At 41.3% G+C, this 17,104-nt stretch overlaps 1 protein-coding gene across 1 annotated transcript; it reads right to left on the reverse strand.

Annotated features, from left to right (window-relative positions):
• Window positions 1-267: 267 nt before the first annotated feature.
• On the reverse strand, window positions 268-13,986 carry LOC139408708 (stAR-related lipid transfer protein 7, mitochondrial-like). Its single transcript, XM_071152945.1, has 8 exons — window positions 12,976-13,986; window positions 12,559-12,722; window positions 7,140-7,189; window positions 6,650-6,760; window positions 4,699-4,781; window positions 4,455-4,554; window positions 4,237-4,321; window positions 268-3,586 (listed from the first exon to the last, which is right to left on the reverse strand). The coding sequence occupies exons 1-8, from the start codon at window positions 13,428-13,430 to the stop codon at window positions 3,420-3,422; spliced, it is 1,215 nt and encodes a 404-aa protein (XP_071009046.1). The 5' UTR covers window positions 13,431-13,986; the 3' UTR covers window positions 268-3,419.
• Between the last annotated feature and the right edge of the window lie 3,118 nt (window positions 13,987-17,104).

Raw genomic sequence — 17,104 nt, forward strand, 5'->3', positions numbered from 1 at the left:
GCCTCTAGCACTGAGATGCAGGGCCTTAGACCGCTGAGGGCCTTAGACCTCTGCTGCGCCACTCGTTAGCTGATGAAGACAATGGCACTGCACTAGCTAAAGCATGCGAGCTAGATAATGTTGTAAAACCTTTTTATAATACATTAGTATTTCATTACTTGTTAACATTTAAGCATTGCATTTCAATAAGCATTTAACACATTATATAGCATTTCTAAAGGCTTTTTCATCAAAGTTATTATAGTGTAGCCAAAGATTAAGGCAAAATACAATATACTTCAAATGGATTTATTGAATCTGATTTGTTGCTCCATTTCAACATTGAAACCAGGAAATAAGTTGGTTGCCTAGATTTTCCTGTTCTTCTCAATTTCTTTTACACAATTTCTAAGGAATCAACTTCTGGAAATCATACACAAGGTGTTCAACTGCATGTTGAAAAAGAGATTTGGTTTATATAACACACCACTGTGGCCTACGGGAGGTGACATAGTTGTCTAGAAAGACAAGTGTTACAATCACAAGGTGGACATTCTCAAAACATTGCATACAGTAGTATTTCAATATGGAAACCAAAGTTTCTTATGCTCAGCATACAGTAGCTCTACAACTGACCATCTCAAAACAAAAAGCTCAATTAGAGGCCATTTCCTCTCACAACATTTCAAACAGTTATATACTGCTAATTGAACAGTTTTTTCCCCAGACAGAAAACAAGCATGTTTATCACAAAGGTAAGAGTAGGCAAACGATCTTCAGACTTCATGAGAGTAAGTTACTTTAAAGGGATGGTTCGGGATTTTGGAAATAAGGCCATTTATCTACTTCCCCAGAGCCAGATGAACTTGTGGATACCATTTTAATTTATGTGTCCAGTATGAAGGAAGTTAGTTTGCTAGCAAATGCTGACGCTAACTAGCATCAGCACAATGACTGGAAGTCTATGGGTATCTGATAGCATGTTAGTAGATACCCATAGACTTCCAGCCATTGTGGGAGCCAAGGAATTAAACAAAATGACCCTTACCATAGTTCAATAGCAACTTTAAATCAATGGTGTCAAGTACTTAAGTAAAAATACTTTAAAGTACTGAAGTAGTTCTTTGGGGTCTGTACTTTACTATTTATATTTTCCAACTTTTACTTCACTACATTCTTAAAAGAACATATTGTACTTTTTACCCCATATATTTTCCCTGACACCCAAAAGATCTTGTTACATTTGGAATGCTTAGCAGAACAGGACAATGGTCCAATTCAAGCACCTATCAAGAGGTCATCCTACTTCTTCTGATCTGGCTGACTCACTAAACATATGCTTATTTTGTAAACAATGTCAGTGTTGGAGTGTTCCCCTGGCTATAAATTAAAACAAGAAATGGTGTCGCCTGGTTTGCTTAATATATTGAATTTGAAATGATTAATTCTTTCACGTTTGATATTTAAGAAATTACATTTACTTTTGATACTGAAGTATATTTAAAAACCAAATACTTTTACTCAAATAGTATTTTACTGGGTGACTTTCACGAGTCATTTTCTATTAAGGTATTTTTACTCAAGTATGACAATTTGGTAATTTATCCACCACTGTTTTTAATGCACTTTTACATTTCTAACTGAGTAATGGTGAACTACCAACAATCTGTTTCATGGAACTGCAGTCACGCATGTACTGTAGTCACGCATGTACTGTAGTCACGCATGTACTGTAGTCACGCGTATACTGGAACCATAAATTCATGAAACTTTCACTGAAAACCCCCACTATTTTAACCAATATCAGCAACACAGAAAAAAAAAATCACACAGAAACAGGTGTTAATTCAAATTGTACTAGATTGTCAGGCTGTAAATAGAAAAGTCACATGTGTTAATCTATCCCACAGAGCACACATTCATGCCCCTTGGTCCACCAGAAGGAACTAGGTAATATATCAGACCGGGAAAAAAACATTAAATATTTTAGACATATACACACACAAGGATGCAAAGGGCACATGATGTTACTAAACACGTGCCTTCCAAAGCTCATCAGTAATAGAAAAAAAGTGTTGCACTACTATTAGTAAGGCCACGTTCACTGTGAAGGTACAGTAACAGCTGAGCAAACATCTTCCTCTGTAGTGCAAACTATCAAGCAGTCGGTCTTAATAATGCCTGTTCCTTTACTTTGAACTTTGTACTCAGGACAAAGTACAGTTATTCAGTCACAGTCATGGGGGCAACAGGTAGCCTAGCAGTTAAGAGTGTAGGACCAGTAACCAAAACGTAGCTGGTTCAAATCCCAGGGCAGACTAGGTGAAAAACATCTGTCCATGTGACCTTGAGCAAGTCATTTAACCCTCATTGTTCCTGTAAGTCACTCTGGATAATGTAAATATCCATCCCATTGGAAAGCAGATAGTTAGGTGGCACAGGAACACATGCTTATTTTTCATAGAATTTTTGGATCAGGGCATAAAACATGGACGAGTGGAGGGGAACTGCAATGCTTGTAAAACAAAAACCAGCAAGAGCATTTGCCCCATAGAGGATTTTGCAGTTGCCATAAGACACCTTGGACAGGAAGACACTGGTAATCTTCAGAAGGCTGTTAGAGGTGACCTGGCAGTTTAAAAAACAGACAAGGCGTGACAGACAAAGAAGTGAGAAACCTCAGTTCTGCAGACAAAAACATCACTAATCTCATAGCGTGAAAAAGACACCACTAGATCCCTTAAATCCACTCATCTGTTGAAGTTCAATGTGCCAGGGAATTCAGCTAAAAAGCATGTTCCTTGAGTTCCTGGTATCACAGCGTTTTTATTTATAAATGTTCTCCTTTCTCGGTTGTATAAACAAACTATGCATGCATGCATGTAGCTAAGCCTCCACAGCGAGCTATTTCAGTGCGGATATGACCAAATAAGGAACACAAACAAGGTGGCTGGAAGAAACTAGTAGACATGGTGGATGGAGTGAGAGACAATGCTTTGGCAACATCTCTATAGGGGTAATATTTTTGGTGCAGTCTCGCTAGTTGGTGTAGCAGCTAGTTAACAAAAGGAGGCATGATGGACACCTCTCCCCTCAGGATGTTGGCTGTCTAGCACTATTGTTTCAAGGCAGAAAGCTCCAATGGCAATTCTCCTGGCAGAAAAAGATAAGTCTTTCCTCCAAAGGGTTCAAAGGCTCTTGTTGGTACTGTTTAAGCTTCTCATGACAATTATGTTATCAATATGGCTGTGACCATTATAACCACTCAAATAGCAACAGTATAGCACAAGTACGGCATATCTTCAATGTATGTATATTGCAGCTTCATTTGATATCCCATCACCCCTTGTGTCCAAAAGCTTGTGTTTTGAAGGTTGTTGTATGCGAGCAGATGCAGGTTACTCTCCCCAACTCTGCAAAAAAAAAAAAAAAAAAGTCCCTTAGGCGTAGATCTGCCCAGGGTGCGTTTTGTCCCCAAGCCGGTCCTGGCTGGGCTGGTGCTTGGTGTCGTTGGACTTCACGGCGCTGGCATAATCATAGATCCCTACCTCCAGGTTCTTAGCCTTCAGGGCTGCAGTATGCAGTTTCTCCAGAAAGTCAGGCATACCTATGAGAAAGGAGGGCAAAAGCTGATGACCAGGATAACATACAACCACAGGGCAAACCACACTCATGGCAGTGGAGACTGCAGACCTCAATTACCTACTTTTTTCATTTTAAAAGGGTTTGATTGAATACTCTACCCAAGGTGACTCTCCATCCAGATACAAGTAAATCAGACCAAGAAGCAAAGCAGTGAGCTACAATACCAGCAGATCAAGTTGTGGGTCATGCTGAAGAATCAGCCAATAACTGTAGCCCAGCTACCGCAGGCTAGAAAAACGTATTTAAAAAAATATATTAAAAAATATAAAAAAATTAAACCATACCTCTCCCATTGAGTTAGGGCAATATAATAGTTTTGCATCGTCAGTGGCTGCAATTGATGTAAAGATTACTGGGAATTGATGGTTCCTTTTGTGCCCAACTGCCATTCAGTGAAGCACTTCTGCTGTGTCGCTTCAGAGAAATATCTGACTATGTACGGACAGTACCTACATTTACAATGAACAGATGGCTGTCCTTTTGAATAAGGAGGGCTGTTCCTGTAAATATCCCATATCTTTTGTTTGATATTCTAACAATTACTACATCCAGTTTACACTTGGGGATAATCATTAAGCTCAGTGAAGAGAAACCAGGAGTATGAGGGCTCACCACTGGACACCATCCAGCTCACACAGTAGCGGGGAAAGGCGGTCTGAGGGTCGTCGCTGTAGGTCAGAAGGTAGTTAAAGCCATTCTGTGGGTCAGGACGACATGACAAGGTCAGATACTGTAATCTAACATGCACACAATAAGCATAGAACAAAAATCATACGTCACTATAGGGTAAGATTATCTGTTGTCTTGTCTTCAAGGGCCTCTCTATTCACCTCATCAAAGGACTTGTGAGGGCGAATGACCATCTTGGACTGGTATGAGTGGACTCTGACATAGTCCTGAGTTTCTGGGACTCCAGGATGCTGAACTGCTCTAAATGACACAAAAAAAGTAGAGAAAGGGAGAAGAGGGAGAGTAAAAAATAATATTCCAAGCATCTGAGTGGGGAAAAAAAGTGATACAAAATTACCTCACGTGTATTTAAATAGAACTATTTTACATGAAGTCAACCCTCACCTGGAGATCAGGACCATCAGATTATTCTCCACATCAACATTGTAGCGACGCACATAAACATAGTCCCTCGAGTACATGGGATACTGTGGGAAGATAATCCAACAAATCAAAAATAAAATATAAAATGTAGGATACAACATGTTGCCATCTGACCTACGACACAGCCCTTATTCAAGGAAACATTGCTTCTGCTTCATAAAATACAATACTGCAGCAGTTCCAAAGCTAGGACTCATGTGGGGTCGCCTGATATGTAAATGCATTCGCAGGAGAATTTCCAAAATCCTGAGAGAAAAAAAAATGTACACCGTACCAGTCAAAAGTTTGGACACTACTCATTCAAAGGTTTTTCTTTCTTTATTTTTTTTTTTACAATTTCCTACATTGTAGAATAATAGTGAAGATATAACTATGAAATAACACATGGAATCATGTAGCAACCAAAAAAGTGTTATAAGATACATTTCGATTTGTCTATTTGAGATTCTTCAAAGTAGCCACTCTTTGCCTTGACGACAGCTTAGCACAGTCTTCGCATTCTCTCAACCAGCTTCATGAGGTAGTCAGTCACCTGGAATGCATTTCAATTAACAGGTGTGCCTTGTTAATAGTACATTTTTGGAATTTCTTTCCTTCATAATGCATTTGAGCCAAGCAGTTGTGTTGTGACAAAGTAGAGGTGGTGTACAGAAGATGGTCTAACCAAATAGGGCTAAGTCCATATTATAGCAAGAACAGCTCAAATAAGCAAAGAGAAATGACAGTCCATCATTACTTTAAGACATGAAGGTCAGTCATTCCGGAAAATTTCAAGACCTTTGAAAGTTTCTTCAAGCGCAGTCGCAAAAACCATCAAGCGCTATGATGAAACTGGCTCTCATGAGGACCGCCACAGGAAAGGAAGACCCAGAATAACATCTGCTGCAGAGGATAAGTTCATTAGAGTTACCTGCACCTCAGAAATTGCAGCCCAAATAATGCTTCACAGGAGACAATGAATCAGGATTTCATGGTCAAATTGCTGCAAAGAAACCACTACTAAAGGACACCAATAATAAGAAGAGACTTGATGGGCCAAGAAACACGAACAATGGACATTAGACCGGTGGAAATCTGTCCTTTGGTCTGATGAGTCCAAATTTGAGATTTTTGGATCAAACCGCCATGTCTTTGTGAAACGCAGAGTAGGTGAACGAATGACCTCCGCATGTGTAGTTCCCACCGTGGAGCATGGAGGTGATGGTGTGATGGTACTTTGCTGGTGACACTGATTTTTATGCAGCGACATGCCATCCCATCTGGTTTGCGTTTAGTGTGACTAGCATTTGTTTTTCAACAGGACAATGACCCAAACCACCTCCAGGATGTGTGAGGTCTATTTGACCAAGAAGGAGAGTGTTGCATCAGATGACCTGGCCTCCACAATCATCCGACCTCAACCCAATTGAGATGGTTTGGGATGAGTTGGACCGCAGAGTGAAGGAAAAGCAGCCAACAAGTGCTCAGCATATGTGGGAACTGAGCATTAATGCCATGTTCAAAACAACTGGGAACGGTCATCTAACTCAGAATTCCAAATCGCAAACTTGGGCCTCTTTGTAGAGCTCTGACCTAAAGATCACTGACGTCATGATTTGACCTCGTATTTTTCAAAGCTCCCAGTTGTCTTGAAAGCACCATAAAACTCCTGGTAGCCTACCCTTCACCAGCTCATATCTGTGTGAAACTGGTTTCAGTGCTCTCTTTTGCATTAAAATTGTCTGCTTGCAAGTATCTGTAATAATCAAATTAGAGCATCATGAGCAAGGCAAGAACATGAAGCACTCACAACAGTCAACAAGTGTTACTTTGTAACATCAGAGAGAAACCACTGAGGCATATCATAAGTGCATGACTGATGATAAGCACGAGTTCTGCATTTCTAGTGTGTGAGTTGGCAGGGGAAACTTACAGGGAAACGTGTGGCCCAGTGCACAACCTCTGAGCCTGTATTGACATCCCGGTCCACCACCTCCAGCTTGAGAACTAGAGCATCCCACGTCTTCCTGTACTCCATGTCCAACTGGGGCAAAGGGCAGAGCATGAGACAAGAGAGGAGCAGAGGCGTAATATAGCACGCACATACAACACCTAGAGCTACATACTTGAACAAAAACCTTACACTTCACCAAGCGCAGTTGGGTAAATAGACAACAAGAGCTAAATATGGACATAGACACTCAAACGCAAGAGGAGCGTATGAACATACAGGGAATCTGGTGCTGAATCTACACACAAGTCACTTGTACAGGTGACACCACCCATTTTTCTACAGAATACATTTCTCTACGGGTTCATTAAAAGCACTAAGTTTCCTCTTTCACACAAATGTTTTTTTTTTTTTTTGCATTAAATGAATTTAGCAATTTAGACAGTTAGCATAAAGGAAACTAGCTTAGTACCTGGACATTGAAGAACTGTCGGGGGGTGACGTCGTTATAAGAACCCCAAACTGAAAAGATGAGGGAAAGGTGTCTTAATGATGACACCAGGGATGTCCGACAAAAGAGAAATCTGTTATTTCATACAATCGATTGGTCGAAATCTTAAAATGTGTATTTTATAGGACACATCCTACGTGTTTTAATCAAATCAACTACACTGCAGTCGGAAAGTATTCAGACCACTTGTCTTTTTCCACATTTTGTTACTTTACAGGCTTATTCTAAAATTGATTAAAGTAGTTTTTTCCACCCTCATCAATCTACACACAATACCCAATAATGACAAAGCAAAAACAGGCTTTGAAATTTTTGCAAGTGTAGAAAAAAAATACAAAATATCACATTTACATAAGTATTCAGACCCTTTACTCAGTACTTTGTTGAAGCACCTTGGCAGCAACTACAGCCTTGAGTCTTCTTGGGTATGACGCTACAAGCTTGGCACTCCTGTATTTGAAGAGTGTGTCCCATTCATCTCTGCATATCCTCTCAAGCTCTGTCATGTTGGATGGGGAGTGTCGCTGCACATCTATTTTTAGGTCTCTCGATCAGGTTCAAGTCTGGGCTCTGGCTGGGCCACTCAAGGACACTCAGTGACTTGTCCCGAAGCCACTCCTGCATCGTCTTGGTGTGTGCTTAGGGTCGTTGTCCTGTTGGAATGTGAACCTTTGCCCCCTTTGTAGGTTTCATCAAGGATCTCTCTGTACTTTGCTCCGTTCATCTTTGTCTTGATCCTGACTAGTCTCGGGATGGTGCCAGGTTTCCCCCAGACGCTTAATGAGGTAGTCACATTGAATGCATTTCAATTAACAGGTGTACCTTGTTAAAATACATTTGTGGAATTTCTTCCCTTCTTAATGCGTTTGAGCCAATCAGTTGTGTTGTGGCAAGGTAGGGGTGGTTTACAGAAGACAGCCCTATTTGGTAAAAGACAAAGTCCATATTATGGCAAGAATAGCTCAAATAAGCAAAGAGAAACAACAATCCATCATTACTTTAAGACATGAAGGTCAGTCAATCCAGAAAATTAAGAACTTTGAAAATGTCTTCAAGTGCAGATGCAAAAACCATCAGCGCGATGTTGAAACTGACTCTCATGAGGACTCTCATGAGGACCGCCACAGGAAAGGAAGACCCAGAATAACCTCTGCTGCAAAGGATAAGTTCATTAGAGTTAACTGCACCTCATAAATTGCAGCCCAAATAAATGCTTCAGAGTTCAAGTAACAAACATCTTAACATCAACTGTTCAGAGGAGACTGAATGAATCAGGCTTTCATGGTCAAATTGCTGCAAAGAAACCACTACTAAAGGACACCAATAATAAGAAGAGACTTGCTTGGGCCAAGAAACACGAGCAATGGACATTAGACCGATGAAAATGTATCCAAATTTGAGAATTTTGCTTCCAACTGACATGTTTTTGTGAGACGCAGAGTAGGTGAACGGATGATCTCCGCATGTGTGGTTCCCACCGTGAAGCATGGAGGTGGTGTAATGGTGCTTCGCTGGTGACACGGTCAGTGATTTTTTTTGGCACACTTAACCAGCATGGCTACCTCAGCATTCTGAAGGAAAAAGGGGGAGGCTTGCAAACCGAAGAACACCATCCCAACCGTGAAGCACAGGGGTGGCAGCATCATGTTGTGGGTGTGCTTTGCTGCAGGAGGGACTGGTGCACTTCACAAAATAGATGGCATCATGAGGTAGGAAAATGTGGATATATTGAAACATCCCAAGACATCAGTAAGGAAGTTACAGCTTGGTCGCAAATGGGTCTTCCAAATGGACAATGACCCCAAGCATACTTCCAAAGCTGTGGCAAAATGGCTTAAGGACAACAAAGCCAAGGTATTGGAGTGGCCATCACAAAGCCCTGACCTTAATCCTATAGAAAATCTGTGGACAGAACTGTAAAAGTATGTGCGAGCAAGGAGGCCCACAAACCTGACTCAGTTACACCAGCTCTGGCAGGAGGACTGGGCCAAAATTCACCCAACATTGTGGGAAGCTTGTGGAAGGCTACCCGAAACATTTGACCCTCGTTAAAAAATTTAAAGGCAATGCTACCAAATACTAATTGAGTGTATGTAAACTTCTGACCCACTGGGAATGTGATGAAAGAAATAAAAGCTGAAATAAATCACTCTCCACTATTATTCTGACATTTCACATTCTTAAAATAAAGTGGTGATCCTAATTGACCTAAGACAGGGAATTTTTACTAGGAATTGTGAAAAACTGAGTTTAAATTTATTTGGCTAAGGTGTATGTAAACTTCCAACTTCAACTGTATGTATGCGCTCATCTCAGTGAAATTATCCACCTAAAAGCCAATTCACGAAAATGTGGTAGGAGGCTCCTTATCGAGGGTGTGATGCCATTGCAGAACCTCCAGAAGCATGCAGAGGCCAACTCGAGCTCCGTACCACATCACCATGCACCTCCCTAATTTTGGGTGGTACATCACTTCCTTGACAAAAGCTCTACACTGCTCCACAACAAGCAATAAGTATGAATGCCCTTCTGCTGAGCCCATATGACCGTAAATGCTTCATGACCAATGCAGACATCACATTGACCATGCGCCCAGATGCACAATGCACTTCTCTCTCCAGAATGCGCTCTGCCGCATATTTGTGCACATTAATTGTTTCATAACATCATTGTGTGAATTGTTGTGTATATCAATTCCCCATTACATATCACCAGGAGTACATTTACCGCTAATTCCTATAATTTCCCATCTACAATGTTAATTTCTTTGGCTACAAAGTAATGTTTTCTTCACTTCAAACAGCAAGCAAATGAAGTCTGTTTTTACATTAGAGAATTGCAATAGTTCCTCAATGTATTTGAAAAATCTTTCAGGCTGTCTCCCTTTCGATAACCACTCAGAGTGAAAGGGGAAAAAATGTCATGCTCTGATTCAGTGGAAACGTCATAAAATCTCCCTACCTGACTACTTCTTATCAGTGCTCTTATATTCTATAAGAGGAACAGGAGCTCAAGCAGTAGAACATTTGAGGTGCCAGTACTGAGTAGAGGTCGACCGATTATGATTTTTAAACGCCAATACCGATACTGATTATTGGAGGATCAAAAAAAGTCGATACCAATTAAAATCGGTCATTTTTATTTATTTATAATAATGACAATTACAACAATACTGAATGAACACTTATTTTAACTTAATATAATACATCAATAAAATCAAGTGAGCCTCAAATAAATAATGAAACATGTTCAATTTGGTTTAAATACTGCAAAAACAAAGTGTTGGAGAAGAAAGTAAAAGTGCAATATGTGCCATGTAAGAAAGCTAACGTTTAAGTTTTTAGCTCAGAACATATGAAAGCTGGTGGTTCCTTTTAACATGAGTCTTCAATATTCCCAGGTAAGAAGTTTTAGGTTGTAGTTATAGGAATTATAGGACTATTTCCCTCTATACCATTTGTATTTCATTAACCTTTGACTATTGGATGTTCTTATAGGCACTTTAGTATTGCCAGTGTAACAGTATAGCTTCCGTCCCTCTCCTCGCTCCTCCCTGGGCTTGAACCAGGAACACAATGACAACAGCCACCCTCGAAGCATCGTTACCCATGCAGAGCAAGGGGAACAACCACTCCAAGTCTCAGAGCGAGTGACGTTTGAAACGCTATTAGCGCGCACCCCGCTAACTAGCTAGCCATTTCACATCGGTTACACCAGCCTCATCTCTGGAGTTGATAGACTTGAAGTCATAAACAGCGCAATGTTTGACGCACAACGAAGAGCTGCTGGCAAAACACACAAAAGTGCTGTTTGAATGAATGCTTATGAGCATGCCTACCACCGCTCAGTCAGATACTTGTATGCTCAGTCAGATTATATGCAACGCAGGACACGCTAGATAAACTAGTAATATCATCAACCATGTGTAGTTAACTAGTGATTATGATTGATTGTTTTGTATAAGATCATTTTAATGCTAGCTAGCAACTTACCTTGGTTTACTGCATTCACGTTACAGGCAGTCTCCTTGTGGAGTGCAACGAGAGGCAGGTGTTTATAGCGTTGGACTAGTTAACTGTAAGGTTGCAAGATTGGATCCCCGAGCTGACAAGGTGAAAATCTGTCGTTCTGCCCCTGAACGAGGCAGTTAACCCCCCGTTCCTAGGCCATCATTGAAAATAAGAATGTGTTCTTAACTGACTTGCCTAGTTAAATAAAGATTAAATAAAGGTGTAAAATAAAAAAATTATAATAATTAAATAAAAAATGTAAAAGCCAAATCGGTGTCCAAAAATACCGATTTCCGATTGAAATCGGCCCCAATTAATCGGCCATTCTGATTAAATCGGTTGACCTCTAGTACTGAGCGCCTGCCCAAGTCAAACACTGCTTCTTATTCCTTGCGCAAATAGCCTACAGCTGTGTGTCCCGAGCTCACTGGTGCAGGAAACTGAGTGCACAGTATATTTTATAAAATGTTGAAGTTCACTAGTGCAAGCTTCTGCTGAACCCAAGTTAATAGTTGATACAATGTTTCAAATTCGTTGCAGACAGGTCATGCAACCTTTCACATAGCCAATGTGATTTATAGGATATTTATTTTTAAATCAGGATATATTCTATCTGCAGCCTGCAATGTTTTCATTTCTTGGCGTTATGTAGGCTATTTTAAAACAGTTGGTAATGGCAATATATATGTTACTTTTTAGTAACATGTTTCATCTCCATTTGGATAGAATTTTGATTAACCACATGACAATGATTGAGATATGAAGACGTTATTATAAATTACATTCCACAAAAATGTGCATATGAAAACCATAACTGGCATGCAGATCGGTAGAAATGGTAAGATAAATTGGCATTCCACATGAGAAAGGTTGCAGACTCCTCGTTTTGCCTATTACCGGCAACTTCAGGAGAGTAATTTCAGAATCTGCACAAGCCAGCAGGAGGAGAATAGTTTGGTCAGGTTAAGTTTTTTAATTTTTTCTTCTGGTTATCTAGATCTCTGGCTCCCTCGAGGCATGCCTTACTTAAATAAGACAACAAAGACAACAATGATATTTGTTTTGTTGCCCTAGTGCCATCCCCACGGCCTCAACAGTTCACTCAGACAGGTGTCTTGTACACCATTCTTTTTTGCTACTGCTCGACTATAGAAATCTTGGACAACCAACAGCCTATCGACCAGTCAACTAAATGGGGTCAGCCCTTGATTAAACTCAGACATGTAGATAATGAGCAAGGCAAAAAGAGAAAATGGAAAAGTGCAAATCTACATCAAAGGGTTGATGAAATGATGACACACCATATAGTCACAAAGGAAAGGTTTACTGCATATTCTGGGTGTCAAAGATTTGTGACAATGCAGGCTTACCTCTGTATTCACATAAGTGGCTTCCCTCAATTGGCCGCCTCCACACTTTGAAATTATTCTTCTCCATGACAAGTTCCCAGCCTGTCTCCACCTGCCCTTCAGCCTTCTCTGAGGGTGCACTCAGATTCTTCACTGACTCCAAATCTTGGAGCTCTAGTCCACACCTTTGGAAGTGAGCAGAGTTAAGAGTTCTTACCATAACAAGCAACATGTACTGGTGTTGCTGTATATACAGGTTCTAAACACTCAACATGCGAAGCATACGGTCTACTTTCACATTACAGGACAAGGTTGAAGTAAAAGTAGTCCTAACATTCCACGCCTGCATTATGTAAACAATTGGGCAAATAACAGTGTACAATTACATGCTACATGTTTCTCATTTAGAGTTGGAAGTAACAGCATGTCTCTCTCTACCTGTGTAGGTCTTCATCTCGGACCTTCTCGTCCTCCCACAGGAAGACACCCGCCAGTGCAGCCACAAGCTTCCCCGTGGAAGCGTGCTTGCTCTGGAGTCGACGCCATATGCTTCCTACCAGGGTCCACCTAGTTCGCTCTGAGTACAGGTTTGCGTAAAGCTCTCCAATCTGATAGGCGCGTCGAAGCCTCTGGCCTGTCACAAAGCTACAATGGTTGGCAAAAATTGATAGCAAGTCTTGCTTCTTATTGTCAGACGCCACTTTTTTACTGGTGCCCACCCCCGATCTCTGGAGCCATGATAACAACAGGCCCATGCGTCTTCCAATCCATGTCGTGGTTTCGGATTTGCCATTGCCAATCCCCTGTCTCACTGTATTACTGCTTTGAACCCTAACAGCACATACACCGATTTCACATACATTTATAAGCTGCCGTGGTGTAGACTGTAACATTCTGCTGATTGTGCAAGAGTAAGTTCGACCACTAGAAGTGACAGTTAATTAAAGCAAGTGCACGCTTATTAGTTAACTTTCCTATCACGCGCGATATCTGTGGTGTATTTGTTACCAACAATGTCAATTGTAACGCTGTCAGTATTGATGGGAAATTAACTACGAATCATTTATATAACATAGGAAGCAAACACTACCAAAGATGCAGATTACTCTAACGTTAGGTGGTTATATTGTTAGCTTAAAGGCCTAAGAGATGACAAAGTATCAAACCAGGTCTCAAACTGTATTTGACATTAGCTTGTTAGCTAAGCTACGGAATTCAAGAGCACGAGACAAGCACCAACTAACGTACCACCATTGAACCGATGGTATTTGAGTCACAGCAGGCACTTGTACAGTTTATGAATAGTCGTATAAACCACTATTGTTTTTAATAGTCGTCCATTCGGTTCAATTATTAGCTAGCTCACCAATATAATCGTACTTTCAACTCCGTGCAATAACCAGCATCACGTTTTTTTTACACATGGAAGTCAGTCGACGTGATATTTGTCCCTAGTTACCACAGCCACAAAGTCATTGTCATGGCTAAAACCCGCCTATTACTACAATTTATTTCTCAAAATCAGATTTAAAACCTAACCTTAACCACTGCTAACCTTATGTTTAATTCTAAATTAAGACCAAAAGCTCATTTTTGTTTCATACATTTTTAAGATATAGACCGTTTTGACTTTGTGGATGTGGTAACTAGTGACAAGGGATCAAGAGCTTGTTCACGCCAATGGGTTTCTATCCCGGAAAGCACTAACCAATAGAGTTCACCCCCCCCTGAGAGTACCCGCCTTATCTGGACAACACAAATTTGATTGGTTACTTATCATTGGGGTTCTATTTCATTTGTAGTAGTTGGTGTCAATCTTTTGATTAGCCACTAGCAGTTAAATTGGGATCCTGATTTAATTATGCGGTGAAGGTGAAATACAAAAAAAGGTGAAAAGGAGTTTATGCTATCCGTGATCATTGGGATGTCCCAACCCTAAACTACACAAAACAATGGCTGTGTTCGAATACCCATCCTAACATACTATTAGTTCATTTTAGTATACTGTAAACGAACGGTATCATTTCAGTTGAGCGTACTAGAGCTTCGCCTGTCTAACAGAAGTTGATGCTTTTGCTAGCTTGTTAGCATAACAAATGACTGGCTAAACATTTTAAGATTCCGGGTGTGCTCTGGGTGTAGTATGATGTCCCTTGGGGTATCTGTACCTATGTATGACATGCGAGGGTTAGGTTAGTAAACATGCTGGAGCTAAAACCTTGTTGTCGTGCATCCTTATTTTAGATAATACTACATGGTGTCAGAAGTGGTTTTAATAATGACAAACTTGAAGGACGTACCAAGTAAATCATACGTTCAGGCTGTTTCGAAGCAGGGACGTAAAACAGCGCATATCATTATTTTGCTAGCTAACGAGCAAGGATTAAGTTACTGCTAACCAACATGTTGCAAGAGGAAGAAACTGTCGGGATTTCAGGGTTTGCGACTCAACGGGCTCTGGTCCCCCGGAGATTTTTGATTGTATGGACATTCAAAACTGACCGAAATGGATCAGGCGCTTTGAAAGGTACAGGGTAGCATCAGGCTTAAACGTGAAAAATTTGGCATTTCAAGTTAATACACTGATCTACTCTATGGGTGATGAAGCCGAGGATATATTAAAATGCTTTAATGTTGACTGAGGAAGAGAAACTTAACTACAGTGCCGTTAAAGACCGTTTTGAAACGCATTTTGTAGGGAGACACAACATTATATTTGAGAGCTAGGTTTAACATGCACAAACAGGAGCACAGTGAAACCACCTACAGTTTTATTTACAGCTGTTCACAAACTAGCAGAACATTGTCAGTCTGATCCGAGATCAGATTGTAGTGGGAATAAGAAATATATATAACTTTCGGAAAAGTTACAATTGGATTCCCAGCTTACCTTGTCTAAAGCTGTAAACCAGGTTAGGCAGAGTGAGACAGTAAAAAGACAGCAGCTCTTTGCAGAGCGAAGAGAGTGAGGAAATAAATACATTTTCATACTGAGCTAAAAAAAAAAACAGAGGGCAACACAGAACAGAGACAGACATGGAGAAAACAATCACAGACAGCACCAGTAGCTAGTTCAAGTGTTTGTCGCAAATGTGGGAAATCCCCTTTCCACAGATGGAAAGATTGCCCAGCAAAGGATGCGGAATGCAGGAAATGTCACAGGAGAGGACACTTTTCAGCTGTCTGTCAATTAAAGCAAATTCATGAGGTCTCAGAGGAGGTACAGCAGGACAGCAGCATTCTGGGAGAAGTAAGGGAAAACAATGCTGGCTTGTATTCAGACATTACACTCAATGGGGAGGTTGTGTCATTTAAACTAGACACTGGGGCAGCAGTGACAGCTATCCCAACTAGGCTGTATAGATATAGTAGAGATGGCCCTTTGCTCTCTGCAAACAAAAAACTGTACGGGCCCAATAATAAGATATCACCAGTGGCAGGGCAGTTGGTGATTAAACTGGAGAGTAAAGACAAAAGTGCCATGCAGCCTGTCTTCGTCATTGACTCTCTGGCCAGACCGTTGCTGGGGCTGCCAACAATTGAAGCATTGCAACTCATTGAGAGAGTGAGCAAACTGGAGGACCCAGGTGAGGTTTTCAAAAATAAATTCCCCAAAGTGTTTTCTGGTCTAGGAAGGATAGAAGGTGACTACAAAATCCGCCTGAAAGAGGATGCTGTTCCCTATGCCCTTACTACCCCCTGCCGTGTGCCTATCCCTTTATTGGCCAGAGTAAAGGAAGAGTTGGGGAGGATGGAAGAAATTGGGGCAGTGTCTAAAATAGAGAGTCCCACTGACTGGTGTGCAGGGATGGTAGTGGTTCCAAAAGCCACTGGGGACATAAGGATCAGAGAGTGCTGGCCCAGTATCGTCCCCAGGCTAAGACAAAGGTATCAGCAGATGCATCATCCTTTGGGCTAGGGGCGGTCCTCATACAGATGCAGGACAACATGGAGTGGCGTCCAATAGCATACATCTCCCAAAGCTTATCCGACACAGAGCAAAGCTATGCACAAGTGGAGAAGGAGGCGTTGGCTATCACATGGGCATGTGAAAGGCTCAGCCAATACCTTATTGGCCTGCAGTTTACAGCAGAGACTGACCACAAACCACTGTTGGCTCTGTTAGGGACAAAAGCACTGTGCGACTTGCCTCCCAGAGTTCTGCGCTTCCACCTCAGATTACTGAGGTTCACCTACAAGATGGTGTATATGCCAGGGAAGGCACTGATCACAGCAGATGCACTCTCCAGGGCCCCAATTAAATGTCCATTATCAGAGGAGGAGCAATGTCTAGAGGGTGAGGTACAGGTGTCCATTAATGCAGTAAGGGACAGCTTACCTGCATCTCAGACCAAACTGCAGCAGATTGCAGAAGAGCAACAACGAGACCCCATCTGCCGACAGATAGTGCAGCAGTGCAAAAAGGGATGGCCCAGGCAGGAGGAACTGCCTCCGCTGCTGAAGCCCTATTGGGTGCACCAAAGTGACTTCCACTGTAATGGAGACCTTCTCATGAAAGGACAACGGAGAGTTATCCCAGAGACTCTACAACCAGAAATGCTAGACA

Source organism: Oncorhynchus clarkii, chromosome 5 (genome assembly GCF_045791955.1).
Source record: "Oncorhynchus clarkii lewisi isolate Uvic-CL-2024 chromosome 5, UVic_Ocla_1.0, whole genome shotgun sequence".
NCBI classification, from domain to species: Eukaryota; Metazoa; Chordata; class Actinopteri; order Salmoniformes; family Salmonidae; genus Oncorhynchus; species Oncorhynchus clarkii.

What these genes read in the sequence shown, in the direction of transcription:
- LOC139408708 (XM_071152945.1), bottom strand. Translation starts at nt 13,430, where the DNA reads ATGTTACAGTCTACACCACGGCAGCTTATAAATGTATGTGAAATCGGT. An exon ending in CCACTTATGTGAATACAGAG is followed by an intron (nt 7,190 to 12,558) that starts GTAAGCCTGCAT and finishes TCATCTTTTCAG; the next exon opens with TTTGGGGTTCTTATAACGAC. An exon ending in GAGCTGGATGGTGTCCAGTG is followed by an intron (nt 3,587 to 4,236) that starts GTGAGCCCTCAT and finishes CCTTTCTCATAG; the next exon opens with GTATGCCTGACTTTCTGGAG.